This window comes from Aptenodytes patagonicus, chromosome 5 (genome assembly GCF_965638725.1).
Source record: "Aptenodytes patagonicus chromosome 5, bAptPat1.pri.cur, whole genome shotgun sequence".
Classification (NCBI taxonomy): Eukaryota; Metazoa; Chordata; class Aves; order Sphenisciformes; family Spheniscidae; genus Aptenodytes; species Aptenodytes patagonicus.
This window is the reverse complement of record NC_134953.1, coordinates 28836405-28864355: the sequence shown is the minus strand read 5'-3', so window position 1 is coordinate 28864355 and position 27951 is coordinate 28836405. Positions and strand designations below refer to the sequence as shown.

Sequence of the window (27951 nt, the reverse complement as noted above, 5' to 3'; positions counted from 1 at the left end):
TTCCGTGCATGTTTTCTTCCTGTCAGACATGACTTATTTTTTGCAGTTCCCTGTAACTGGATTCCTCACCCTTTATTGGTGTCATCTTGCTAGTCCCAAGTTAGATAACCGACTGGTTTGGCCATGGGTCCAGCATCTTTGATAGCACTGTATTGACTGTGCAACTAGAAATCAAGGGTTCTTTTCTGACAGAGGTTTCATCCATAACACTGGGCAAGTCTCCTAAATTCATCAAAATCAGGAGGTGGAGCGCTGTCGGTTCACACGCCTCTATCCTTTCCGAAGCCCAAAGGCCCATGAAAGAATTTGTGATGCTCAGTTTCCTTGAATACCTGGGGTGTTTCTGATTATATTTGCACCCTGAGTGTGGACATACAAGAAATCGAGTTGTCAGGAGGAGCAGTTTGGTCATGTTTTAGAGCTCCCACGCACTGTGTCCTCCTGAGGCAATGACAATGCACAGGCAGATGGGGCGTAGGGAAATACCTCAAGAAAAAAGTGGGTCTGAAGGAAAGTAAGTCATTTTCCATGACTGTGAATTTCTTTTCATGTCTTTTAAACTTGTATTGTTAGGTTTTATGTCTTTATTAATCCCTGAATAAATTAAGTGATTTGCATTCAGTCTGTACTCTATATCAGCTTTCTATCATGTAGGCTCACAAGGGAGGGTAAGAAAGGAATACCAGATAAAGGAGAAACCTGAATAAGATATTAATATTCTAGGAAAACTTAGCACTGGCAGAATGTGATGGAAATGGTTAAAGACAGCTAAGACCCATTCCTGTGGGTAGGGTTCTGTTAATAAAACCTTCTGCATATGCTAGGTGCACTAAAAGTTGGACAAATAGTGAGAAAACACTATTTAGACAATTGGAACAGAGAAGTTACTGATTATCTAATCAGTATTATATACGATGATTGTAATTTTCATCAGTGAAATGCTTATATATTATTCATAACATACATTTTTGGTGTACTGTAGGCTAGTTTTGACAAACAACCTTTTCTAGACTATTACAGTAGCTCTACAAAAAAAGCTGTGTTATCCAACTGTGTCAGTAACGTCTTTCAGGCAACAGAAGTGATTTGCTGTTTCACCGAGGGAAAAAATTTATCTGTGGAGGAAAGATGCCAGAAAATCCTACCTATAGCAGAGGATCAGTGCCATTTCTCACTGGGGAAAAAGAAGACAAAAACACCAGCATTTAATTCCCTCTCCAGTTTCCAAAAATGTTAGTATTTACATAGATGTAGACTGACACGCAGAGTCTTTTGCAATTGCCTCAGAGGGATGGATGTGCTTTCCTTGCCTGTTCTTTCTCAAACCTAAGGAAAATCAAAAAGAAACTTTATATGATCAAAAGTACCCAGAGATAGGAGAGAGAAAATTAGCTGAGCTCTTCATGCATTTATTTATACTGTAGAGTATTCAAGGCAATAGGCAATTATTTCAATGGAATAAATTTGTGATTAAATTTAATTTTTAATAATTCTTATATAGAAAACTATCATTAGTATCATGATTATGCCATCACTTTCAACCCAAGATAAAAGATGAACTACTCTGTAATGGAGTACTGTGTTTTGCCGTGGATGTATCATTCAGTCCTATTTTCATTGCTTGACTCTTCTTGCCAGTCTACCTGGTTAAGTCTAGGAGTGTGCTCTTTTTGTATAAAACTGTGACTTTCTACAACTATCTTTGGTTATAAGTGATCGTGTATACAGCAGTACTAAATTCAGTGAGCTACTACTTGTGAGAGTAAGTTTTTGCTTAGAGTGACAGTCTGTCCTTGTGTTCTGCTTTTATCATTACAAAGCTCAATCTTAATCTTGGGCAGTTTAAAACTTTTTTGGGAGTTTGCCTGAGCAAAGACTGAATAAAAATGAGACCAAAACCAATAATTCTCCTGGGAAAGGCCAATGTATTATGTTTCTCCATAGTCATCAAGACAGATGTGTAACATCCCCCAGCAATGCAGTGGGTGTCATTAAAAGGTTTTCTTTCATATTTTATTTGTAAAATGAAGTGTATACTATTCTGAAGAAGTATTAATAATCCTCAGAATTACCGTTATTATCATAATCAAACTGTAGGAAATCATTAGAAATATCAAATGTTGGTCGAAAACCTTTAAGAAGCAACTACTGCAGGTTAAGAGTTTGGGTTTTCTCTTACCCATTGTTGTCATTCATTACGCTTAACTGAAATTAGTTGTTTGGTATTTGACTATATATCAACATATATAGACAAGAATCCATCTATAGTTGAAGAATATTATTTCATTGCTGATTTATTGTATGTTGTTAATGCTTATGACTGCCATGAAATAGATCATGTGGAAAAAACCTTACAATCATCTGATATGTCTGCCAGAAGATTTTTTCAAGATTACATGTCTGCTGTCTGTGACATGTTCAGTTTTGTGAAGACAAGTCAAATTCACTTATATTACACGGAAATGAAAAAATCAGTCATTTGCAAAATGGCATGTTGAGGTTTTTAAGGCAGTCTAAAGGATTTAGACTAGAATATTCTTTTTATTAAAAACTTAACTAAATCACTTGGATTGACTTCATTATCTCATCCATTTGGAGCACCATATGAACACCATTTCTGAACCTGCAACCTCCATCGGTATGATACCATACAACTCACTGTAGCACTTCTGTGAGAATGAAGCATATGAACAAATCACGTTGGGAATGGATGCAAGTTTTACTTACTAAATGAGAGCATTTTGATAATATTGGTTTGTGAGTGTTGATTTAATCTTCAAGTCATTGCAAAGCTCACTTCATACCTTTCCAGTGCCAGTTAAAAGAACACTGAAAACTAAAGGAGGAAAAAAAGACCAACACACATTGCTGCTGTTAGCATAATAACTGGAAACCCACTGGAAGTATCAGGGCTCCACTGCTTGAGGTGCTGTGTGGAGCTGTAATATAACAGAAAATTCCTTCTATATGTCGAACTGCTGAGCAATTGATCCGCTCTGGTACTTTATATGGGCAGTCCCCAGAGCTCTCATGCTGGAAAGTAGTTGGGCATTTTGGAGCTTCCTAGTCACTTGACCATCTTTACAAATAGAAGTATGAAGGTAAGAAGCTACCTTTACCTGCAAACTTAATTAACTCTGCTGGTAATGTAAAGATAGATTAGTGGTAGAAAAAACTAATATATTCCTCTGTATAAATGGGAGTGCCACGCTTTTGCAGGATCATTTTTTCTTGGAAGAAAGAGAGACTGTCTCAGGTAGTGCCATGAATAAACGAGTGTATTTCAATTCTAATTCTTCTGTGGTTTGAGTTTCTTAGTCTCTTATTCTCTGTTTTGTTAAAGAAAATAATTTTTGCCAAAGTGGACCTAACTGGCTGTGCACAAGACTTGTATGCCTTTCTACATTTTAGCTTTTAATTTTCTAATCTGTATTCCTGCTGCAACAGAAATCCAGTGATCCAAGCAGACTCACAGTAGAGCCTGGCAAAATGAGAGTGTTAATTCTCTAGGGAGCTGTCAAATTGCACACTGTTTTTGAGGAAGGACCAAAGATACAATCATTCTCACTGTATGGTTTTTTTAAGTTTCCACCAACTCTACAGCATTCACAGTCATTCCCATTATATCAACGTTTTATGTATGGAAAAAGTGCCAGACTTTGAAAGGAATGGGATTAAAGTATTAGGGAAAAATACTGGTTGCTGTATATTTTGGCTGGTGGTGATAGAGAAAGCCTTTCAGCATCCTGGCAGTTTTATTATGTTTATATTTTTACAACAGAGGGATATTTTTACAATGGTGAAGATATTCTGTGTGGCATTAAACACATTGTCTCTTTCTAGAAGAAGTGGTTTTTTTATTATTTCCATTTCTCAGTCATCAATATATTAATGAATAATTTCTACAAATTAACATGGGTTGACCTTTAAGAGTTGGTATTCCAGAATCATCTGCAGGGTTAGTGCAGCATCATTGCTGTCAGTGGACTTGCATCAATTTAGCTTGCAGTTAGGTTGGAAAGAAGACCTAAAAATGCAGGTGAATTATGTGAAACTTAACCCTCTTGATTCTTCAAAACTTTTTTTAGTAAGCAAAGAAATCTTGTTTCCTCACCTGGTTAGGCTTTAATTCAAATCCATTTCCAGGTGGTCTTGCTATAGAGTAAGTTCTCACTGGAAAGGACAGACTGCATTGAACAACCAGATTTTGTTGAGGCAAGATTTTTTTTTTTTACATTTTTCAGTCATATTTGTAGAGCAGTGTTCAACTGACCTTCTAGTATTTCTGCTGTAGATTAGGGAATAGAAGTGGAGACAAGTATGCGAGTGAAGAGTAAATAAGTGGTAGAGAACATGGGTAATGTTACAGTGAAGCTTAATGGAACTTGCATGTTTCATTTCATAAATAACTTAAATAGTTCAAAGTTTGCTTTCCTTCCACATAAGAAAAAAAAACTTTTAAATTTTTTTGGCAAGAACAAATTTAAGAATTTAGAGGGTTTTATGTCAGAAATATGAAGCTTAAAAATGTTGTTATAAGATACCTTTATGTTATGAGCTCTCCATAATTTCATTAAGTGTTTGTTGTTGCAGGATAGTAGTATCTGTGTATTCTTTCTACTAATAATTATGCTTTTGTTACCCCCAAAAAAATCACAACTGTTAGGTGATACTGTTTTAAAAAAATAATTTTTCTTCTCTAGAGACAGTGTCTTTTGGCTGTGTTGCAATAAGACAGGGTGATACTTAAGCTTCAATATTTGGCTTTTTTCCCAATAATTTTAAATCAAATGAAGATGATTTTGTGCGAAGGGAAAAAATTTATCATAACAGCCTGACAACCACTGGTTTGACAAATGATTACTCAAACTTCCAGACATCCCAGATATGGTAAATTAAGGAATGTCTCCGATGTTTTCCAAATAGACTTGTTTATCTCTAAAAATAAATCATAATAGATTAGGTTTAGGAGCATATATATCAGGAAATATAAAGCTGAGCCCTAACAGTCTTGGCCTGTTTTTTTTCCAGGTGAATGGCCTGGAAAGTCAAGGAAACAAAGATTTTTGTTCTATCCACATATTCTCCTTTGATACTTCAAAACATGCAAACTATAAATTATATCCATATAGAAATGAATATGCTAATTTTAAAGTAACAAAGACCTTTGACTTCCACAAAAAATGTTTAAGGAAATAATCAGGAATGTTTAATATGCACAGCAGATCCTTTCTGTATTTTGCAAGCAGTGCATAGACTCTGAAAATACTCATCAAGAAAATGAAAAGATAATTCCTTGTAACAGTAAATTAATCAAGTAGACGCAAAACATTTACTGGGGATTTTTCCTCTGATGTGATTTTTTTCCACTCTTTTATCTTGCATCCGACTCATCGTTTTCCAGTGTCTTTTGCGCTCCTCTGTAGCCTCAGGATGCCCTTCTGCTTTTTTATTGAAGTTTAGTTGTTTGTGCAGAGTAGCTGTCTAGCAAGCTGATGCCTTCTGCCTCCTTACTTCTGTTTGGATCTATATCAGCTGATTTGTGCAGTAATTAGAAATATTTCAAATTTGTTGTTTCTTTGAGTTTTGCTTTTGAAAACCTGTTTTAAATACATATAGGACAGTGGAATTCAGATTTCCATGTTCCTTGCATGCATTATGGCTAAGCATCTTTATATTTGAAATTAATAAGCACATGAAAATTCTTTTATTTCTTTTCCTAGACCCAAATAATTATTACCACAGAAGAAATGAAATGACAACCACAGATAATCTTGACTTTAAGCATCACAACTACAAAGAAATGAGGCAGGTAGGCAAAGAGGCTGGTGTGTGACCTGGATATGGAGGGTGGATGGGTACAGGCTTTTGAGCCCTTATGGAATCTGAATTCTACCTGTTAAAAATATTATTAAACGGTCTCTGCAATCTATTTTAAAAATCATTTATTTCTGTTTTCATCTGTTAAAAGCAGCAATCTATTAAAATCCCGAAGTCTTAATTTGTACATCGTCTAACCTTAAACAGTGACATTACATGACAGAGGGAGTATTTACACATGATGTGCCATCATTTTTCTTCCAAGTATATTTAAGTGGTGAATGTTACAGTGGTTTCTCCTTTCAGATTTGACCCTGACTTGGCCATCAGAATTCTCCTATATTTCAGTGGTTTTGGATAATCAGAATAAAATAAAAAAATTAAAATAAAGAATATTATAAAAGAATAAAAAAAATTCATTAGTATAATTTTAAATCTACCAGCCTTGTTAATCTTGTTCCTTTAACCTCAAACAGGCAACCTTATTGTTATTTTTGGTTTTGTTGTTTTTAATCTTGCTTCATATCACCACAGACACAGGTATGGGTTGTGCTAAAGAAATATTTCTGCCTGTTTTCTCTTCAAATATAAAGATAATATGTTTGGACTTGAAGTGTGTGAATCATTTGCTGTGTGCTGAATTTTCAGTGTATTTATACTGCATGAATCACCATTCATTTTTATTGAGCAATTGTGTACTGAGTCACACATTTATTTCGGTAGAGATTTCGTGGCCTATATTTCTTAGCACAAAGATTAGACAAGTAGAAACTCAATTGGCATAATTACTGTCAAGAACAATAAAATAAAGTGTATTTTAGATTCTTATTGCAGAAAGACAGGTTGGTCAGGTTAGAAATATCTTTGGGGAAAAAACCACAGCTTTAAAACAAAATGTTTTTCCACTTTTCATAGAAGCAGAAAATTGGCGACTGTGGCTGAGAGCTGGTCAGTTGTGAACTGTCTTTGTGCTCTCCCAAGTCCTGGTTTTCTGTGTGACAAAATACTTAATTTATTTAGTGGTTATGGGATTCTGATTGGGTTCTGCTGCTGGTAGAAAGAAGATTGTGGGTTGGGTTTGCAATAAGTCTTATATACTCAAAACTATTCTCAGAACTTAATAATTTCTTTTCTGAGTGTAAAATAGAACAATAATTGTCAATTTCCAGAGTCAACTTATTTTTTTTTAAAAAATACTGTGCATTATTTGTCAGTTTTGTTAGATACTTCACTGCCAACCATCTTAGAAAAACACTGTTCTTTGAAGTTCTTTATCATAAACACTAAAGAAAGAGGAGGAGAAGAGGGTTCCCTGGGCCGTGTTTAGGAAGCATTGTATTACATTGCAATATGTCAAGTATTTGTGAGGGGGAGGGGTTTTCTCAGTGTCAGATTATTTTAATAGAACTTTCTGTTTAGGAAGATGAAATTTATAGCACCAATTTTTTCTCTTAAAAGAGCATTCAAGATTCTTTCGGTCAATGGGAACACTCACTGTATCCTGTATGCAGAAGTCAGGATTGTCTTACAGTCCAAAATATTTACATGATGTATTCATGCTGTATAGAAAGCTGTTAAAATAATTGATAGATATCCCTGGAAATAGTTTGAGATGGACATTTGAGTACAACTGTCTTTGAAATAGACTGAAATAGCTAATGTGGATCATATCTTTCTTAGGAAATAGGAGTGTTAATTTTGAAATCCATTTAACTGGATGTGACTCACATCTTTGGACAAGCCAGACTCCAGGCACCCCTGAAGTCTTGTGCTGCTCTTCATGGCCAGCTGTGTTTATGAAGTGATGTAATGATAATGCAGAAAATTGAAGAGCACTGCATATGTTACCAGTTGAACAGGTTTATTTGAGGGTGAAACAACCAAATGTAGAAGACTAGAGCGATACCCAGCAAACATCCTAGGTTGCATGCAATGCCAGGTTGACAGTCTCTATTTGATAGTCTCCAGGCTCAAGGAGGAGGTAGTTTCTGGTTTGGCCCGCAGCAGAACAAGAAATATGGAGATCTCCACAGAGGATAACGAATAGCCCTAACCTGAAAGGCATTGACTGAGAGCCCTTTTGCCTCCTTTAAGTGTAGATGGCACTTAGACCTACATTTAATGCACCTTTTCTGCAAAATGAAGGAATTGGACCTTCAGAGACCAGTTTTGTGGGGCTTCTTCAAAGACTGCATGCAGTCTTTTTCCAGGGCACTAATAGGGTAAATAATTGGTAGTGACAAACAAATGGGAACTGTCAAATAAGAACTGCTAGTGAATGTAATTGTGGAAGTGTTTTACAGTCCTGCTGGCTGTTAATAAAGCCCTGACTGACTGTTATCATCAATTGTCTTTGACAGTTTGTACAAAGCGCAAAGAAAACACTGTGACATTTCAGGTGACCTATTGTGCCGTTTGTAGGAAATGGGTATGAGAAAAGCAAATATGAAATATGTTCATTTTCAGTATTGTATTTACATATAAACATTTAACTACATTACTATATCCATACTGCTATCAAAAGAGCCATGGTGAAGTCTACTACAGAGGCCCTAATTCAGGAAAGGTTCTTTGTTTGACTCGGAAAAAATAATCACATGCTTGCAATTAAAGAGATGATGGGGAGTTTACTGAGGCCAATACAAATATTTCCACTGATTGTAATATACTTTGAACTTGGTTCTAGGCATTTTTCTCACTGGTAATGAACTTCTAACATTTAACTGCTTTCCTAAATCAATGCTCTGGGTATCCTGTGCCCACTGCAGTGCCAGGCATGTTAGGAAAGCTTCTGCTCTGCAGCTTGATTTCAGAGACAGCTCTGAGAAGGCAGGCTCATCTTCCCTATTTCGCATCTTGGGGAGCTGCATGGATGCAGAGATATATCAGTCAGGAGAGACTTTCCTGCGGTTTGAAAAGAGTGTAAGGAGAGGAACTAGTAACTAGTAAACACAGAGCTGAGACAGTAACTTACTTATACATTACAGAAAGAGGGTTTTAGCCTGCTAAAATAGACCTTCTTTTAATGCAATATCTGTACTTATTGGCAGAGTGAAAAAAATAATGTTTATCTCTATTGGAGAAAACCACGGTGTCTGATCTAATAATAATCCATTTCATCCTCTTGTCAGTAGAACATAAATCTATAATCTCCACACAGTAGACCTTGGATAAGCTTTGGTCTGTGAGGCTCTAGTAAGAGGTCCATAGTTCCATATCTGTTGATAGTATTTTTGGTTCATTATGAGTGGGTTCAGATGTGGTAGCTCTTGACCGTGAAGATTTAAGGCAGTCTGTCTCAAAAAGTTGGGAATTGACTTGTTTAAACCAAGCACTAGAAAATATAAAACAATGTCCTCTGGCTTCACATATGTGTTTCAGCTGGAACAACAAATGATGATGTAGTTACTTACATATGCCCAGAACATTAAAGAGAGTTTCACGGAAATAGCTGGGAACCCATAATACCAGCACACGCATGATGATGACAGTGGTGAAAAAAAGTAGATATGAAACTAGACAATACACTGAAAGAGCACATCTGGCTGTATTTTTCAGACGAGTGCTGAGTTTAGATTTGCAAAAGAAATTGTTTCTCGTATGTATAAAACCAACGTGTGAGATGAACAAACACATAAAAATAGCATCTTTTTGGTCTCTTTGCAACATGATTATAAATAGAAGTGAAGCCTTTTATGAGAGGAATTTTAATGATGTTCTTCCCAATGTGAATTGTGTTTCCACTTAGATTTGCTAAATGGTGGCATGGGAATCGGACACATCTAATTACTGCATTTTTTAAACCATCAGCCTTGTGATCATCCAATATTATTTCTAAATTAACACTGCATGAGGAAAGAGTTTTGTTATGCTACAATATTTCTTCAATAATGTATGCACCCTTATTTATTAAAAGATTGTCTAATTAATATTCTCTAGGGTTCCAATTTACAGTAAATTCCTTACTTCTTTCTTTAATGCCTTCCAATGGAAAAAAAAAATGAAGACAGATAAATTCATGTCATTTAAAGCTATTTGCAATAACTTCTTATTAATAACACATAAATTTTCAGTCTTGTTTGTAAATTTTAACATTCAGCTGAAATGTCACAGTAAAGTGTTTGTGGGACAATTTAGATTCCAGATACCCTTATCTGGATGACATCTGTGTGACTCCATTCATTTGAACAGAACTATACTCTTAACCATGACCTTCCTTATGCACTTTAGTAAGCACTAAGGCTATTCGATTATATTTTGACTATGTCATGCAATATCTGCAGAAACAATGAATAGAATAGATTTTGACGATAGGAATGTCTTCAGACCGTCTGTTCGCATTTCCATTATTAATTCTCTTTTTTGCTGAAACTTGGTAAACAAAGTCTGAGGAATCTGTTATTTACTGAAGGAGTATATCCTGCTGTGTTTATGGAGTCATTCAGATTATATTTATCTCACTATTTTGGCCACATCAACACTGCCTTAATTAACAATTTTTCCATATGAGATTTCACATTGTAAATCAAGAAGCGGGGGGCTTGGTTTCTACCTCAGTGGAGGCAGGTGTAATCAGAATTCACTGGGAAAATCGTATTTAAATGGATGATATCAGTCTCTTAGTTTGTTTTGAATTAAGTTGCTGCCACATAGGGCAAAGGAGAGAGAAATCTCCTTTACTGGCCAGAGAGTGTCTGTGGCAACCTGTAATGTGTATGCATTGCCATGCCATTAACACCCCGGGCCATCTCAAGTTACTTAGCTACAGTAAATCACAGACTGTGTAGAAGTGTTAAGGTAGCTAATTATCCTCCATTGCATAATGTTTTGAAAATGTGTTTGGTTGTATAGTAGTCATGTTTTTGTTGGGTTTATTCCTATTGGACTTCCCCCTCAAGTCCTTAATTTTGTGATAATATTACAAATACATCTCATGTAAGAAAGATCTTGAACCTCACCTACGCTGTGGGGTTTCAGCAGACAGTATTCAGCATGTTCCAGCTGAACAAACATAATGTTGTGTGATAGCAGAGCTGTAATTCATGAACTAAACATAAAGCTTTTACAACTAAGAAATAATCAGAAAAGAAACTGAAGAGGTTTTGCCACAACCAATTTGGAATGAAATAATTAGTAGTGGATCTACTTTGATGCTGCATTGTCTAACTATATGTCATTTTTTTGTTGGCAGTTGATGAAAACTGTGAATAAAATGTGCCCGAATATCACAAGGATTTACAATATTGGAAAAAGCAACCAAGGACTAAAGCTGTATGCTGTCGAGATTTCTGACAACCCAGGAGAACACGAAGTTGGTTAGGATTTAGTCTAACTAAATCTGTTGAAGGGTGTTGGGATTTGGCTTTTTTTGTATGCTCATTCTCTGTATCTGCAGTAATTATCACTGATGGAATTATATTCATGGCAACAAAGATTTCAAATGTATGTGGGAGGAACTTCAGCACTATATTTCTAAATTGGGAAGAGGAGGGTGAGCACAAATAGAAGGCATTTTGAATGTGGGATCAAATTCTTTAATGATAATGAGTTTTATTCTTTACAATAAAAAAATAAAAGTGAATTTTAGTACTGGGGAATGGATTTTAGTGGTGGGGATTTATGTACCTTTGGATAGAAATTTACCTTTTTTATATGGGGTGAATGCATTGCAAGAAAGGACAGGTCAAATCTCCCAAATCATCTTTCACTGATGAGTGTTGGCATACAATTTCCTACGGTGATATAATTCTTCAGAATAGAAACTCATTCGGTCTTTGGTCCTTCTGTGGAGAAAAAGAAAGATCTCGCTATAATAGTGCCTGGGGCAGCTGTTGGAATAAAGGCGTCTTGTGCTTTGTCATGTCCATAAGTACCTGATATGTATTCATCCCAGCCAAGGAAGAATGCTGCGACGTGCTCCTAAGACATCTCTTTACTTTGCCATAAGGGATGGAGCACAGTAGATGTAATCTCTCAGTAGACTTGAGGCTGACCTTAGACTGCACTCTGAATCTCAGATGTTAACACCAGAATAATTCATCTAATCTGCCTTGTCCACTTACCTATTTTTGAGAGTCCTGCAGAAAACATGCAAGGAGTATATCATGGACCAGACAAACTGGGAGGGTGGATCCAGCCACAAAACATAGTTTGGCCAGTTAGCGTCTGTCCTGTTGATGTCTGCAAGTGTTATTCATACAAAGGACAACCAAATTGTGGGGCTTTTTTTAATAGCTGGCACTATTCCTAATCATCTTTGAAGTATTTTATAGTTGAGTGCAAGTATTGAGGTATTCAGTATAACCTTGAAAAATACATGTGAACCTGTTCTTCGATTAGTGAAGGAAAAGGAGTGTGTGAAGTCAGAGATCAATTATGTACAGTTACTGACTGTTATCTTCTAAGACCCTTAACAGCTGTCCCAAAGAACTACTAGCAATGTATTTTTCATGTTATTTTTAGACTATTAGAGCTTTTAAAATATACCTGTAACATGCTGAAATTGTGAGTATAATTAAAAATCTGTTTAATGGAAAATGGGTTTTGGAGGTTTTACAGTGGCTTTAGATATCACTGATACGTAAGCCAGTTCTTCTAAAATAGCAACAGAAAGTAATTATTTGTTTCTGTAAAGTTACATTTTCACCTATCATTTGTTCAGTTAAGGCATTTCTCCAGCTCTCCTTAAATGAAATGTTGCTGATTGACATTAATGAAATTTGGTTAGATATTTGATTTGCTGCTCTGACTACACTTCTGCCCCGCGTGTTTTCAACAGGTGAACCAGAATTTCGGTACATTGCAGGAGCTCATGGGAATGAAGTACTTGGACGTGAGCTAATCCTTTTGTTAATGCAGTTCATGTGTCAGGAATACCTGGCTGGGAACCCACGCATCATACATCTCATTGAGGATACCAGAATCCACCTCCTGCCCTCAGTCAACCCAGATGGATATGACAAGGCATATAAAGCGGTAATATGATTATGGACATATCAAGGAATTATTTTAGTTGTATTAGATTAATGAAACATGCTCCTGTTGTCATTGGTTTTTTTTTTTTCAAAGATCGTATTTTACAAGCAATCAAAATAAATTAAAAAATAAACACATCAAAGCAAGCATAAGCCACTGAAACAACTTACTCAGAAAAAAAGCTGAATGAAACAGTATTCTATGTGACATTGGCTAACAGGAAGATGTATATGGAAAGGAGGGTCATGAAGACTGCCAGAACAAACCATACTGAGGTGTATAGATCAATGGGAACACCATTATGGAAAATGGAAAATTCATGCAGTCTCTTTCTCATGAGAAAACAAGCTAAGCACATGAAAATTTGCATTCCTCCACAGCTGAAATTTAATAGTACGTCTTTAAGGAGAGCACAATGTGTTGGGCATCGTAATAATTCAGTCTGGAAGACGACAGACACCAGGAGGAAAAATTGCAGGAGCTGGACAAATGCACTGGAAAATATTCCAGGGCAGTCTGTAGAAGACTGGAATACAAAAGTTGCACTCACAGCCATGGAAGGGAATATATGCCATCCCTATTGCAACCCAGGGGAAAACCAGTCTTAAATAGAAACCTTGAAAACAAAACAGAACATTTTGGCTAACCCCAAGTAATTTTTCATGGGTTTTGCTTCACCTCATTCAAGGTTTCATACAAAATGAAAAAAAGCAAATTATTCATTTCAGTTAATTAAATAATTCATCCTTCCGTTTCTCTGTATAGAATTATATCTGACACATCCCCAGACACTTTGCTGAGGGTCACAGGTTGTCGCATTCTGAATGAACATTTGTCTTTTTTTTCTTCTTTTTTTTTTTCTATTTTTTTAAATCGAAGGGTTCAGAATTAGGGGGCTGGTCTTTAGGACGATGGACTCAGGATGGCATTGATATCAACAATAATTTCCCTGATTTAAACTCTTTGCTCTGGGAGTCAGAAGACCAGAAGATGAGTAAAAGAAAAGTTCCAAACCATCACATCCCAATCCCTGACTGGTACCTGTCCGAAAATGCCACTGTGAGTAAGACCAGAGAACGGGGAACACAAAGGCTGGGGCAGGCTGAAGGAGTGAGCTTTACATTTCTCAAGAAATTAGTAACTCATGGGTGAAGTTACATATCTGATCTAAGCTACTTGTCTAGGCTTCCTTGTTAGTCAACGGAAATAAAAATACACTGCAAAAGTACCATTCACCCCCGTAGGGAGTGAAGGCATCTGCTTCCTGGAGGATCCTCTTTTCCCTGGGCTATTCCAAGAACCTGGAGGACTCAATACCCAACTTTTAGGTAGCAACAGGTAGACAAAGAGAAACCCACCACAGGGCTGTCCTGTGAATTGGGCTTCTCCCTAGTTTTGCAGCGTAGATGAGCGCTTTGCAAACTCAGTTGCTGTACAGATTTCTCCTGGGGTTTTCTTGATGTTCTTATTTGAAATAACACAGCAAACACTGAGGCATATGCAAAACCAATGCAGTGGCTTATGCTAAAGTTGTTTGTTGGATCATAGTGCCAAAAATTTAACTTATTTTTGCATGGCCTTTTAAATATAATGGCAACTATTTCTAGTGGCTGAGATTCCCCTAGTTTGAGGGGAAGGCACTTAACTGTGGCAGTTCTGTGGGCTTTAGAAACATTTCTGTGTTTAAAATCCCTTATTTCGAAAACTCATTTCAGCCAATGGCAGGGGGAGCAGTATCATGGTCTGACATCTTTGTCAGCTGCTGCTCTTGGCCTCGCTGTTCAAAGATGTTCCTGCTGCATAAATTACAAACATTAAGATTTTGTTAGTTTTTATGGGTTGTCAGTGACCTCCAAAGCATGGCTGGCAAGCACCATAATTTAAAGAAGCCCTTCTCCTTGGCCACATCTCTTGTGCTGGCTACTCACTCCATGCTAAGAAACTCACAGCGGGACTCTGCGTCTGGTCTACCTTTGAAAGAAGATTATCAAATTTCACAGGTTGAATCAAAGCTGCTGTTTCTTTTTTTCTCAGGTGGCAGTTGAGACACGGGCAATAATAGCATGGATGGAAAAAATTCCTTTTGTGCTGGGTGGCAATTTGCAGGGAGGAGAGCTGGTGGTGGCGTACCCCTACGATATGGTGCGATCGATGTGGAAAACCCAGGATTACACACCTACCCCAGATGACCACGTCTTTCGCTGGCTTGCATATTCCTATGCCTCCACTCACCGCCTGATGACAGATGCGAGAAGGAGAGCGTGTCACACAGAGGATTTCCAAAAGGAGGATGGCACTGTTAATGGTGCCTCCTGGCATACCGTGGCTGGAAGTAAGTGTCTGTAGAAACTGCAATTAGCATTACCTTGCTAAGTATGATAATGCCATCACTGTCTGGTGTACATTGCAGCGGCAATGGTGGTAAAACATGTGCACTAAGAGGAGAATTTCCCTGTCTGAAAGTCTGTTCACTGCATTTCATCAGGTACCAGAGGGTTGAAGGAGACTGTGTCACTAATACCTGGTGATCATTTCATTTAGTACTGAGGTTTCCAAAAGTGCACATGCAATACGTTTTATGGGTTCTATACATTCAAGATGGTTTGTCAGGACAAAACCAACCCAGTCTAAACCCACTAGCAGGGGGGAACCTGTCGGTTGCCATCTCAGAAGTTGTCAACAGAAAAATGCTGTCAAACAGCAGAGGTAACCAGTGTCAGAGCCGAAGCAGCGACTCCCAAACCAGTCTGGGAGCCTGGGGAGAGACTCCAGTGGCCCTTGGATAAGAAAATCATGATTTCAGCCTCCTGCTCACTGAACTCAGTTGCAGATCAGCCCCCACTCACATTCACTTTGAGTTGTAAAAACAAGCCAGAAAAAGCTGCTGCTAGGCTGCTACCATCCTATTTTTAAAAGACCTGGACTTGCTTACACTTAAACTTTGCGTGGGTTCCGTAGGTATTTCTGCTGTTAGAATAAATTACAGATTGCATTGCTCACCATATGCCCAAGCCTGTTGCCCTGTCAAGGAGTGGGAAGGGGAAGCCGTGTCCCTGGAGTGGAGAGAAAGCATTGATTTCTAGGAAAGCCCAATTAGAAACACATTTTTAACAGCAATAGGCGGGTTATCTCTATGAGTGTACACTTCGAGCAGACTCGGAACAGGCACTCTGCTGATTCATCACAGTTCTGCTCAAAATCTTTGGTTTTTATAAGTGCATCAGTTAGAAAACATATTCTATGAAATTAAGAAATGAGCTGTGTATCTGCCATCATGTGAATAACAATAGGAACAACTACAGCAGTAATGGCAAACAGATGCAAGTGAGCATCTGTGCAGACCGCGTTTTATTGGAGCTGGCTCTTGTTTGTAACTTGCAGGTAGTTTCACTGCATAAACATTTCTAAATTTTGGACACAACTTTAATGGCTTTTACATTGGCCCCTGTAAAGTTAATGCTGGCCAGCCTTTAAAGGCTAGAGCCAAGAATTAACTTTTCAAATATTTTTTCAGGAGGTTAAAAAGTGCTGGGTGAATTCGGAGGTGGGGGAAGATTGAACTTCTTAGATCACAAGGCCAATGCCTGATAATACATTTCTTCACATTTCTGCAAATTCTAAAAAAAACCTTTGAATGCTAATTTGACCACTTAATTATCTAATTTATGAGTTCAATTCTCCTAAGTGCTATAAGAAACATGATTATGAATTGATCCAGAAAAGATGACATTGGCCATGTCACTAACAGCTGTCACACTAAGTTACATTAAGTAATGATGTACAATATAGATGCTGAATAGTATCTTGATTTCTTAGTAACAATTGCATATTGGATTTGGTTCATCTGATTTGTTTTATTGCTTTATGATGTTTCTCATTATAATTTACATCCTGCTCTCTTCCATTATAATAAGACTTCAAGACTGTCATTGAGAAAAATGCTGAAATTGCTTTTACTTTCGATGCTTTACACCTTGGACTCCAGACTAAGCCTCAAAAGATGTGGTTTCCATTTGAGCTCAGCCTCCAACCTGCAGGATGGTTTTAGACCTCTTCTCCAAATAGACAAATGGAAGAGGATGATTTGTATTGCATACATATATATGCGCGTATGTATATATGTATTGCAGCTGATAGTTAACCAATGGCACCTTGCGCTGTAAAGAGTTGTCCAAATATGATTCTAGATTTGGAGACAGATTTCCCCTATTTTTTTGCACTCTGTAATTCCATGACTATATAGATGTAGTTTTATAGTTCACTCCACTTTTTCTATTTGCCTTTTAGATCCACATGTAACACTTTCTTCTCCTAACCCCCTGCTTGTTTAATATCTGACCTGAAGGTGACACCCCAATATATTGCTTGCAGAAAGCTGCCCCACGTGTCTTTTGGTGTGGGTGGCACCTCCTGGCTGTAACACAACTTGAAGCTGCCCATCCTCTCTCTCCTCATCCACCTGCTGCCTGGCCTTGCAGTGATCATGCATATAAACTTTTCACTGCTCATGCCATGAGAAAATTTATAAGGGATTTTTCTGATTCCTTTTCAGCACCAGAGAGCCCCTAGAGAAGTATGTGCACCACAGATACCTTGCACAGATATCAAACACCTCCGTGTGCCTTTGAAACCCAGCCATACTATTTCTTGCACATATTTTGGACTGCAATGAATGCAAGTTCTTCAGCAATTTTACACGTAACGTTTCTGCACTGGGTGAACTGCAGAAAGGCAAAGAACAGATGAATTTCATTTTATTTCCAGTGTTTTCAAGGCTGGATTTGCATATTTCAGACACTACACGGAGAGTTGCTCTTGGCAACGTTAAGCTGTTTTCTTAAATACATGTATTAAAACTGAGCAATTACTGTGTATTGCAAAACTTTTCACAATATATTAATCAGGATGCAATACAATGTGTGAGGGGAAAATAACTGTGGCTGTTTCTCAAATGGAGGGGAAGCACGTTTATGCAGAGTAACATATGCCACTGTCTGATATTTAGGCCTTCCCCATCAACAAAAGTGAAAAGCTTAACATCTGTATTATATAATCCTCCTGCTCTGCATCCAGAAGGCACTGAGGGCTCATTAATACTTGACTACTGCTCCATGGTAATTGGACAGGACTACGGGGGTTTTTTAACTCTTTTCAATCAGAAGCACTTGGTGAATGCATTTCCTGCTAATCTTTGCTATTTAAAATATAACAATTAATGATCTTTAATAAACCTTTTTTAAAAATAATTTTTATTAGAAATGCAGGTGGAATAAGAAATGAAGCTCACATCATTTCTTCCTCTAGTGTTCATGTACTGTATCATGTTATCTGTGTGATTGTGGAGAACTAATAAATGGAATTTCCCAAAGGAAAAATAATTGTGAGAAACGGGAGAGAAACCTAGAGAATGGAAATGTTTGAGATCTGTATCTAAATACAGTCTTCCTTAGTGCTCAGGACCTTTGCAAGGGTCACAGCGCTCTCTGTAACGTAGACTTAAACTGCAGCTCCTCAGAGGTCAGAAGCACTGAGGTTCCTGGGTTTTGATTAGGACATATTTCTAATGGAAATCCCTACTGCAGAGCAGCGGTGCAGATTCCAGTCCTCTGCAAAGCCATAATAGAGAAAAACCAGAATAAATACTTTCATTCCTTAGAAGAAAACAGACACCATATATGACTTAAAGGAATTATTACTACCTTGATTTTTCTGGCTTTCCTATCAGTTAGGTTACTTACGTGGGAAAATATTTAGACTGAGAAACTGTTTCATCAACTGTTCTGATAAATCATTTTTACATAACAATCACTGAGTGCCCATTACTCTGTGTCCTGGCATTTAGGGTTGTATAAATTCGGTTAATGGCTGCGCATCCATGCAAACTAATGTAGACCATCCCATTTCTACCCAGGGCGATCATAAGTGAGAGGTGCTCCATGGGAATGTGTCCAGGATTAGCGAAGCTTAGTGCTTTCTTAAAAGCAAAGCACAAACTTTTTGCTGTAGAGAGAGACCTTTCCTAACATCTTCCTGGTATGACCCCATTTTCTCCATCAATGTCATAGAAACTTTATCTGGAATGTGCTTAAATTGTTTGTTTGTTTGTTTGTTTTCTGCTAAATCTCTATTTCCTTTAAGTTTTGTGGTGGCAGAAGGACGCTGCTCTTTGCAGCAAAGGAATTGGGGATGTGGTGCTGGGCTGACACAGTGGCCCACGCTGTCATGCTGCAATCTTGTGTCCTCTGTTTTGAATGTGTTGATGGGACGCTGTCTTTAGAAAGCCTTGTTTTGTTAAATGTACAGCTCTGATGTTACTCTGGTGCTTTGTTACAGGAGACGTGGCATTTCTAAAAAACTTTTGCCCTGCCAGGCCTACAGACTAAGTCAGCTAGAAAAATACCCAGTTTATGTTTAAATAAGTTATATTATTTTGCATAAATTATCAGATCTGATCAATAGATTAAAAGAGGATATAAAGTTGTTTCTTTTTTACCTCCTATTGACAGGCATAAATGACTTCAGTTATCTGCACACAAACTGCTTTGAACTATCCATCTACGTTGGCTGTGACAAGTATCCCCACGAGAGCGAGCTGCCCGAAGAATGGGAAAACAACCGCGAGTCCCTGATTGTTTTTATGGAACAGGTATTCGACAGAAGAACAACTTCTGAATAACTTGATGACTCCTTTCAGATTGAAAGGGAGTTTAAGGTTTCTGATATTTTTCTTGCATGACTAATTACATGATTATTGGTATTTGTGATAGAAACCTTACCTATAAGCAATACTGGCTTATCACTTCATCCAGGCTGTTTTAACTTAGGAGGACAAAATAATGACGCTTGTTAAAATTTGATGTGAGTGCAAAGCTTGCTAGAAATGACTGCCAGAAAAGAAAACCTTATGTCTGCTGCTTTATCTGCTTGTTTTAACTGTCTCTTGAATTTGATGTCTCAGGAATCCTAACAGAATTTGTAAGCTGGTTCAGAAGTAGCTGATGCCTGGAAGGCTGATACTGGGTTAATAACGATATTTCAAAATTGCTGAACCATAAAGTAGGAATAGAATACACTTAATTCACATATGGAATTAATGATTAGTTGTACCTTCCTAATGATAGTACTGTTCATTGCTGTGCAATATATATTTGTTTGTTTATTCTCTCAATAGGTCCATCGAGGCATCAAAGGCATAGTAAAAGATGTGCATGGAAAGGGAATCCCAAATGCTGTTATTTCAGTAGAAGGTGTTAACCATGACATTCGTACAGGTAAAAAAAAAAAAAAAAAAAAAGGCAGTACAAATAACAGATTTATGGTTTAAAAACAAAATACAGAACCTCATTGCAACTTTGAACTCTTTTCTGAGAAAAGCCAGCAGATATTATATAGTCCAAGGAGAGTGTTGCAGGAAGAGTGGCACATGAGGAGGGTGTCACTTCTTTCCGTGATGCAGCTGTGTAGACAAGAACAGAACTATGGCTTTCCTCTTTGCCCTTCTTCCTCTCTCCACCTCTTTTAAAGTATTGAGCAAATAGCCTTTTATCTGCCCAAAATCAATAGTCTGAATACGGCTGTGACTAAAGAACTCTTATTGCTCCTTTTCTCATGTAAACGTAGTGCAAATCTAACCCAGAATAATTATAGCGCTGAAAAACAAGGGTGTCGGTAATGCCTTGGTGGATGAAGAGTGTTTCTCTGGTTGTTACCAGTTAAAGGACTGTGAATGTGTTGGAGATGTGATTTAGAGCTGTGTCCAGAGGAAGAACAGCTGTTGCAGGGAAGGGGGAGTTTCACAACCTGAAGAGTCTCCTGCAAAACATCACAGCTTTATAAAAGGTCATTTAATGGGGCTCAGTAGAGAGACTGCTTTGCATGGATGAATTTCAGCCCAGAGAATTACTTTTCAATATGTATAGTTTTAAAAAAATGCACAAATGGCTGTTTGCCTTGTTAGCACAGTCTTGATCTATACCCAGACATAGATATGTATATTCAGAGTAAACTCTAAGCCTATTTAATGGACTGGAAAGTAGTTATGGCACTAAAAAAAGAACTGCTTTAAATAGACACTGGCCAATTACGAGATTAATAGTAATACCTGAAAATTGTTGTTGGCAGGTAGAAGGTGGGATAGTGTCCAATGGCCATTGTGTTTGTGTAGGTACTGTGCCATGATTTAAGACACACAGTCATCTCAAATAGAGAAACAACAGAGGGGATATAGCAAGGAGAGGAGCATGTGGAAAGAAATAGCCAAACAAGACGTTAGCAAGAGTCTAGTGATTGCAGCACAGCTGCCTGGCACTCAAAGTGCTGGTTGCAAAAAGTTAACAAGGTTTTTGTTGGATGTTTATGGACAAGTAGCAACATGGTGAATAACCAGACAGATCATATTGTTGTGTACTCTAGGTTTGGTTCAATCTTAGAAACAGGAATGCTAATTTTATGTGGTTTTTTATGTCCTGTCTGGCATTCTGGGTCTTTCATTAGCTGCCACTTTCACTTGCTTTGCCACTAAGATACAGTGTGGCACTCTTTGACATGTAAACTGATTTCAGGCTATGGACTATCATAGAGCTTTAAATAAGAGACTTCCAAATCTTTAATGTTTGCTACAGTAGATTATCTAAGCCAATAATAAATCTTGGAATATCTAACTTAGTTTATATTAACTTTATTTCAGTGCTACTGTGTCTCTGTTGTAAAAGAAAACATTGAATGACAGATAGTTAATTAGGCAATAATGATTCTGTCTTACGTATTTCAAAATGGGACCACTGGGAAATGATAGTAGGAATGACCAAGTAAATGCCATAGGTGATTAATCTCCAGCTCTCAGTACGCTGGATCACCACATGAAAGAAAAATCAACAGTTTAAAGACAGCAAACGTGCATATGGAAAGGAGTCCCGGTGGCATGTGTAATAACTGTGCGAGACCCCAGAACCCACCTTATAATGCTCGGGGAATCTTGCAGCTATTTACACCTAGACTTAGAGCTGAGCTTCTATGGCTCAAGGCCATCTGCAATTGTTAGTAAAAATAAAAGTACTTATTTCATTCTTTTTCATTCTTTTTTTAATGAGACGTTTAAGCTGACACTCTGTTTGGGAATCACTTTGTAGATGGGAACATAAAAGTTCTATCTTGTTTTATATAACACTGATAACTGTGTGTGTCTCATTAGTTTTTGAAACTAGAGGATTTATGTTGGAGCCAAAAAACTAGAGACGCGCATATAACTCCAGAGAAAGAGTGCAAATTGTCAGCAGCCTTCTTTCATTTATACCTTTTTAAATGAAAAATGTACCCATTTAAACCTCTGAGTTGCCTTGATATAAAAATAGGCCAAGCAGGAGAAGAATTATGGCCACTATCTCTATTCATATAACTTTTGTTTAAAGTGAGCTAGGCTGTAAGGTATCTACTATTTCTTTGATACATTAATGTGGTCGACTACCCTGTAGAGCCAGACAAAAGTTGTCTGTAAAAGTCTTCTAATAACATTTACTTGTTTGAGAAAATTTCTCTGCTTCTTGTGGACAAAAAAAAAGTGCATGGAAAGCAATTTTTTTTACTTTCTCTTGGACATACAATATGTCTTATGGGAAGAGAGGGTTGCTGACAATAAGCTTAACAATATTAATAGGCTAATTGAAGCCATTGATTCCGAGAAGAAGAGTTTTGTGGAAAATGATTCCATTTTCTCTTGATGTAGATGTAACTATTGATTAAGTCTGAGTGATTACATGTTGTTACCATTAGATGTGGACTGTGCTCTGTGAGATAACCTTTGAAAAAGAGTTCATCAATTGGATGACCAAATGCACCTGGACACCTTTTTTCCCCATGGTGCAAAGGCAGTTTTGTGGGTTGCTTCCTGTAATTGCACATTTTGGAAATCTCAAAGCAAATCTTGATGAAGAAATGTACAGTTTCCTTCTAGTGAAACACTTCTGTATCACAGCCTGTACCAGAGTCCAAAGAAAGATGCACATTTCTGTGTGATTTCTGCAATAAAGCATAATTAATTTAATTTCGCACAATGTTCAGAGAAATTTTTATGACTATTTTGGTAAGTTTCATATGATTTCAGTATACATTATGTAATGAAACCCAAAGATTTTGAAGTAGCATTTAGTAATATTTAATAACATTAGTCTAAGCTAAGCATAATTCTGGTTTTATAACTCTCCAGCCTCATTCCTGGCTTCCTGTTCAGTAGAGAAAAGTTAAGTTTTAGTTGTTACATGCATTGGGCGTGCAGCACTATGGCTAGCTTTCCTGGAGAGTCTTTTGTAGGTAACAGAGCATTAGGATAGATTCCGATAATATGTTTAAATTAGTAAAATTTGGTACATTTAAGTGTAAATATGACACTTAATTGTAACAAAGGTCTTTCCTATCAGGCTCAAAGAGTGTTCCTCTTAACTGAAGTGTTTATGGAGTCATCTGGCACATTTAATTTATAATAATATTGTCTTTGTATTTTTATGTATTGTTATTTTATCTAAGTAGACACAGCAATTCTTTTCCAGACCCAATAGGAGGACATAGTCTGCCTCCAGCCTGCTCCCACTGGAGCCTATTCTTTTAGCAAACCTATTATTTACTAAATTTATCGGTATTTTTAATTGTGTTTCCCTTGCCATCTGCTCTGAAATTTTTGACCTACTGTATTTAATCTTATTTTCAAAAAAATCCCTTTTATTCTGGTATTAAATTCTGGGCAATGACAGCTGACAGAAATACTAATGTCTACTTACTTGTAAATGGAAAGGAAGTAAAGTGCATCCTGCTAACATTTTAATATCCAGCTTTGTAATAATTTCCAAGTGGTGTATGAATGCGTTGATTTTTTTTCTGGCCTTGTGTGCGGGATTGTGATGAACTGCCTGTTAAATGTGTCAGAAAAATGTGGGTCAGTTTTGAAGTCCAGGGGCTAAAGCCAACGTCTGAGCAAGGCTGCGTTCACAGCTATGCATGGGGTGATCCATAGCCTTTTGCCAGCCCTGTAGCATCACCAGAGCATTTACAGCTAAAAATGAGCCCTTAAGGATAAATTCAAGAAACCTGGGCAGCTTTATGTTTTGTGTTTTGGTTAAGGTGCCAATGGACACAATAGTAAAGGAGAACGGAATAAAGAGCTTCTCAGAGACCCGTTCCTAAAAATGCCTGAGCCCTGAGAAATAGAAAATCTGGACCTTGATCATCACACCTGTTGGGGTCAAACTGGCCGAGAGAAAAACCTGAGCAAGCTGGTATGCAAGAACTAACCTGGTCGGGTGTGCTTCTTGCACACAATTTCACACTTGCATTCAGAGAGTGCAATATCAGGGTATAGTTGATATTGCTGTTTTGCTAACACTTGCTGTTTGCAAACATATTCACTATTTTACCAAGCCCTAAGTTAAAATCATATTCCTCTAAACAGAGGCTAGCTAGTCTGATCTTTTCCCAAATGTAATATTTTTAACCAAATCATCTTTAGTTTTTGCAATACACTGCATTGCAAGCGACTCAAGGCTAGTGATAGTAAGGTTGTTGGTTCTTAGCAGTGTTAAAAAAACCCAACCCCTCTTCATACAAGAGATGTTGCATTTCTATTTATATATAGAATTGCATATTTGAATATGCATTTTCATTCCACAGTGGGTTTTCCCAGGATAGAGTGCAAAACTAATTTTAGATATTAATGTTTCATCTTTTTCAGTCCACAGTTCAGCATACTTGCTAGTTAGAATAATATTTAAAAAGAAGTCTAAAACCATCCTTATGTACGTATGGGTAACCTGAGATTGTATATGGGAAAAAAGAAGAAAACAAAGTCCTAATTCAACGAGGTGTTAAAATACATCTTGCTTTATACATGAGTAGTTTAGTTGATTACAGGAGCTCTCTTCATGCACTTACAGGCGAGCAAGTGGTTAAGTACCCTGAATTACAGTTTGTAGGAAAATTATAGTTTGTAGGAAAATTAGTGTAATAAAGCTCAATGTAAGATTTTATGGAAGGGGATATTTACTTAGATCTCTAAGTGAGTTGACATTATGCATGCACATGCTTTGCATTCTAAGTAGCACGTGAATGCATGTGTTCAGGCGGTCTGGCCAGGATCGTCAGTGTGATGTGGGTACCCCACTGGAGCTTCTCTTGATTGGTTAGTTAGGATTAGTTTGGGGAAGGTCTTTTATACGCCTCAGGAATCACCAGCTGTTACAAGGTGACCCTTTGCCTCAGGATCTTTTTGGCTTCAACTGACAGAAATCTTAGGCCAGATTGAAGCCTATTGTCCTTTTTTCATCATTTGGAAAATATGTTTGAGGTGTGTTTTCCTGTAGGGTTGGCAGGACGAGGAGGGGTACGTGTGATGGGGGGCAGCCTCATTGACACCCTCCTGGTGTGAAGATGCAGGGTTGCTGCCTGTGCTGTCATCTTATCCATGTGCAGGTATTTCTGTATTCTCATAAACAACAACTTCCTCAAGGAGAAAGGGCCACTGTCCTGAAAACCATCTCTTTTCCTACCAGGAGCCGATGGGGATTACTGGCGTCTTCTCAACCCGGGAGAATACATGGTGGGTGTGAAGGCGGAGGGCTACACCGCCGCTACCAAGACCTGTGAAGTCGGCTATGACATGGGAGCTACCCAGTGCGACTTCACCATCTCCAAAACCAACCTGGCGAGAATCAAGGAGATCATGAAGAAGTTTGGGAAGCAGCCAATCAGCCTGTCCATCCGGCGGCTCAGGCAGAGGGCTCGGCAGTGGCGGCAGCAGCGATAGACCTCAGCCTGGCAGCCCACGGCGTCCATGAGCTCTGCTTCTATCAGCCTGGCTGTAGTCTTAGTGAGAGTTACATAGCCTGTCTCTTCATACATATTTCTCTGCACAAGGCCTTTCTGCTAGTGTAACTGAATGAATAGTGGGGGTTTTCAGTTTGGTGAAAAATCAGAAACAAAATTCAAGTTGAACCAAAATAAGCCCCAGTTTGCGGGGAGAGGCAGGAAGAATGTAGAAAGATGTTTTGAGTTAACCTGGAATGAAATTTTTTTGCTTGTTGCGTTATTTAATCCTTTGTAAATCTGTTTTCTTTAAAAATAGGAAAAAGAAAAAAAAAAAGAGACTTATAAAGGAGAAGTGTCATTTTGAATGAAAAACTGAAAAAATTTTTTCCCAAAGTATAAAATTGGTATATTTTTGCAATTCAAAAAAGTTTTGACACTCTTTACATTTTATTCTCATACAGGAGGAGAGCTGAGAGGGGACAATTTCTGTTGAATAGCATTAAAATTTGTGTCAAAATTTCAGTCCCCCTTTCCCTGAAAGTCCACCTTTTAATAAGCACCATAATATTTGGGGAAAAAACCTGAAGCAAATAACCCACCTTAGCTTTCCTTCTTGGGTTGTTTATATTTAAGGATGTCTTGTGATTCCAGAGTTTAATGCCAGGAGTGGTTTTCTCCTCTGGCTTTTTAAGACTGCGTTTTTGCTCCGTGAACTAAATCTAATGAAAAGGGCATGGGATAATGACCACTGCAGCACTGCGGCATGGCATCCCCTCTCTAACCTAGGAGGAGGACTTGAAACAAAGCTTTTCTTGTGGATACAGCCAGTCATATCTTGCATGTGAGAGGAGAGGTTTGGTCACTGGCATGTGCATAGTTCACAAATCCACTGACATCCTATTTTTTCTTGATTCTGGCCTGCCTATAAGTGCTTTTTGTGCTCACGCACACCTTGTGCCACCGTCTTTCATGACATGCAAAGGATTTTGTATTCCTCTGCATGGTCTGCTCATCTTGCCACTGCAGCTGCTGCTGCTTTTCTGGCCTTATGACTCTATGAGAGCAGGATTTGTGCTTTATTATTGACTTTTAAGTAATAAAATTTTACAGCAGGATAAGATTGAGGTTCAGGAAAGATGCAGATCAGATCTAGGAAAGAATGAACTAAATAAACACTGGTCAAACTATCAGTTGGTGAAAATCAACTTTGCTCTGTTAACTTCAATGTTATGACCTTAATTATACCAAATGAAGGGCTAGCTGTATGATTTTAGCCGGTCAAAAATCTGTGGCTAAATAAATATGCTTGGTAGAAAGACTGCGGCATACGCTTCCAAATACAGTTCTGTTTAAAACATTTTAATTGCTATTACAGTTTTTGCCTATTTGATATGATTCTTGGAAAAGACATTCGCCAACATATTCAAAACAGAAAAAATAAAGTGCAAGTAGAAAACTTACTGTAAAAATACCACGTGCCGTCTGTATTAAATTTTTTCTTGTCAACAAATCTTGTAAACACATAAAAGGCAAAAGATTGCAGAATGAATAATATAATCATGAACCCTTGCATAATAAATAGTCGTATTCTTAAATGTCTTAGACAATTCCAGCCCATGTTTGTTCTGCAGATACCATTAAATAACAGCTATGTGTTTGGCAGCAAGGGCTCAAAGAGAATAGAAGCGTGGATACATAATTTTCTATAACTGAAATTATGAAACTCCAGCGCCCAGTCAGCATCATTTAAATTAAGCAATAGAGGTAAACAAATAATCCAATCATTACATTAGCATTTGGAACTGTATTTTACTTATTTCACTCTATTTACCACCCTTACAACATTCTATATGCCATACATTTTTGTATAGCAAATATTACAGCAACTTGTCAAGAAGGGTTTTTTTGGCAGCTGAGAAGGGATTAATGATGTCTTAGTGCAGGTAGCAATGTGAAATAATTTTGGAATATGGAGTAATGACAGCAGACAATCTGTTAGCAGTTTAATTTGGCTTGTTCATTGGCATATGTAGATTTTGTTACCATCACAATAGATCAGGGCCATACACGATTTTTTGTGTTATGATCTGATGGAGTTTCTTAAGTGGCTTCTCTTTAGACTTCCATGAAGGCTACCCAGTCATCTTGCTGGGGGTGGTTGGCATGCACAGGAAAATGAGGAACTAACCAGCCAAATTTAAATCACTCTGATAATCAGATTGAAGGTGGAAACCACTATCTTAGTCCTGGCAGGTCAGTTCTTTCTACCTTGAAATAATGTTTCAGGCTGGTTTGAGATTTACTTTACAAACCCTAGAGGTCCCTATGCTTTGTTCTCAGGTATGAGGTTATCTCAACGAGAAGTTA

At 37.6% G+C, this 27951-nt stretch overlaps 1 protein-coding gene across 1 annotated transcript in view; it reads left to right on the top strand.

Moving 5' to 3' along the window:
• CPXM2 (carboxypeptidase X, M14 family member 2) overlaps nucleotides 1-27055 on the top strand; it is a 78806-nt gene extending 51751 nt beyond the window's left edge. The window contains exons 6-13 of the mRNA XM_076339194.1: nucleotides 5724-5812; nucleotides 11012-11135; nucleotides 12599-12795; nucleotides 13675-13854; nucleotides 14830-15127; nucleotides 19302-19441; nucleotides 19967-20066; nucleotides 25329-27055. Of these exons, the coding sequence (XP_076195309.1) occupies nucleotides 5724-5812; nucleotides 11012-11135; nucleotides 12599-12795; nucleotides 13675-13854; nucleotides 14830-15127; nucleotides 19302-19441; nucleotides 19967-20066; nucleotides 25329-25582 (1382 nt within the window). The 3' untranslated portion in view covers nucleotides 25583-27055. The remainder of the gene's footprint in view (nucleotides 1-5723; nucleotides 5813-11011; nucleotides 11136-12598; nucleotides 12796-13674; nucleotides 13855-14829; nucleotides 15128-19301; nucleotides 19442-19966; nucleotides 20067-25328) is intronic.
• The last annotated feature ends 896 nt before the right edge of the window (nucleotides 27056-27951 follow it).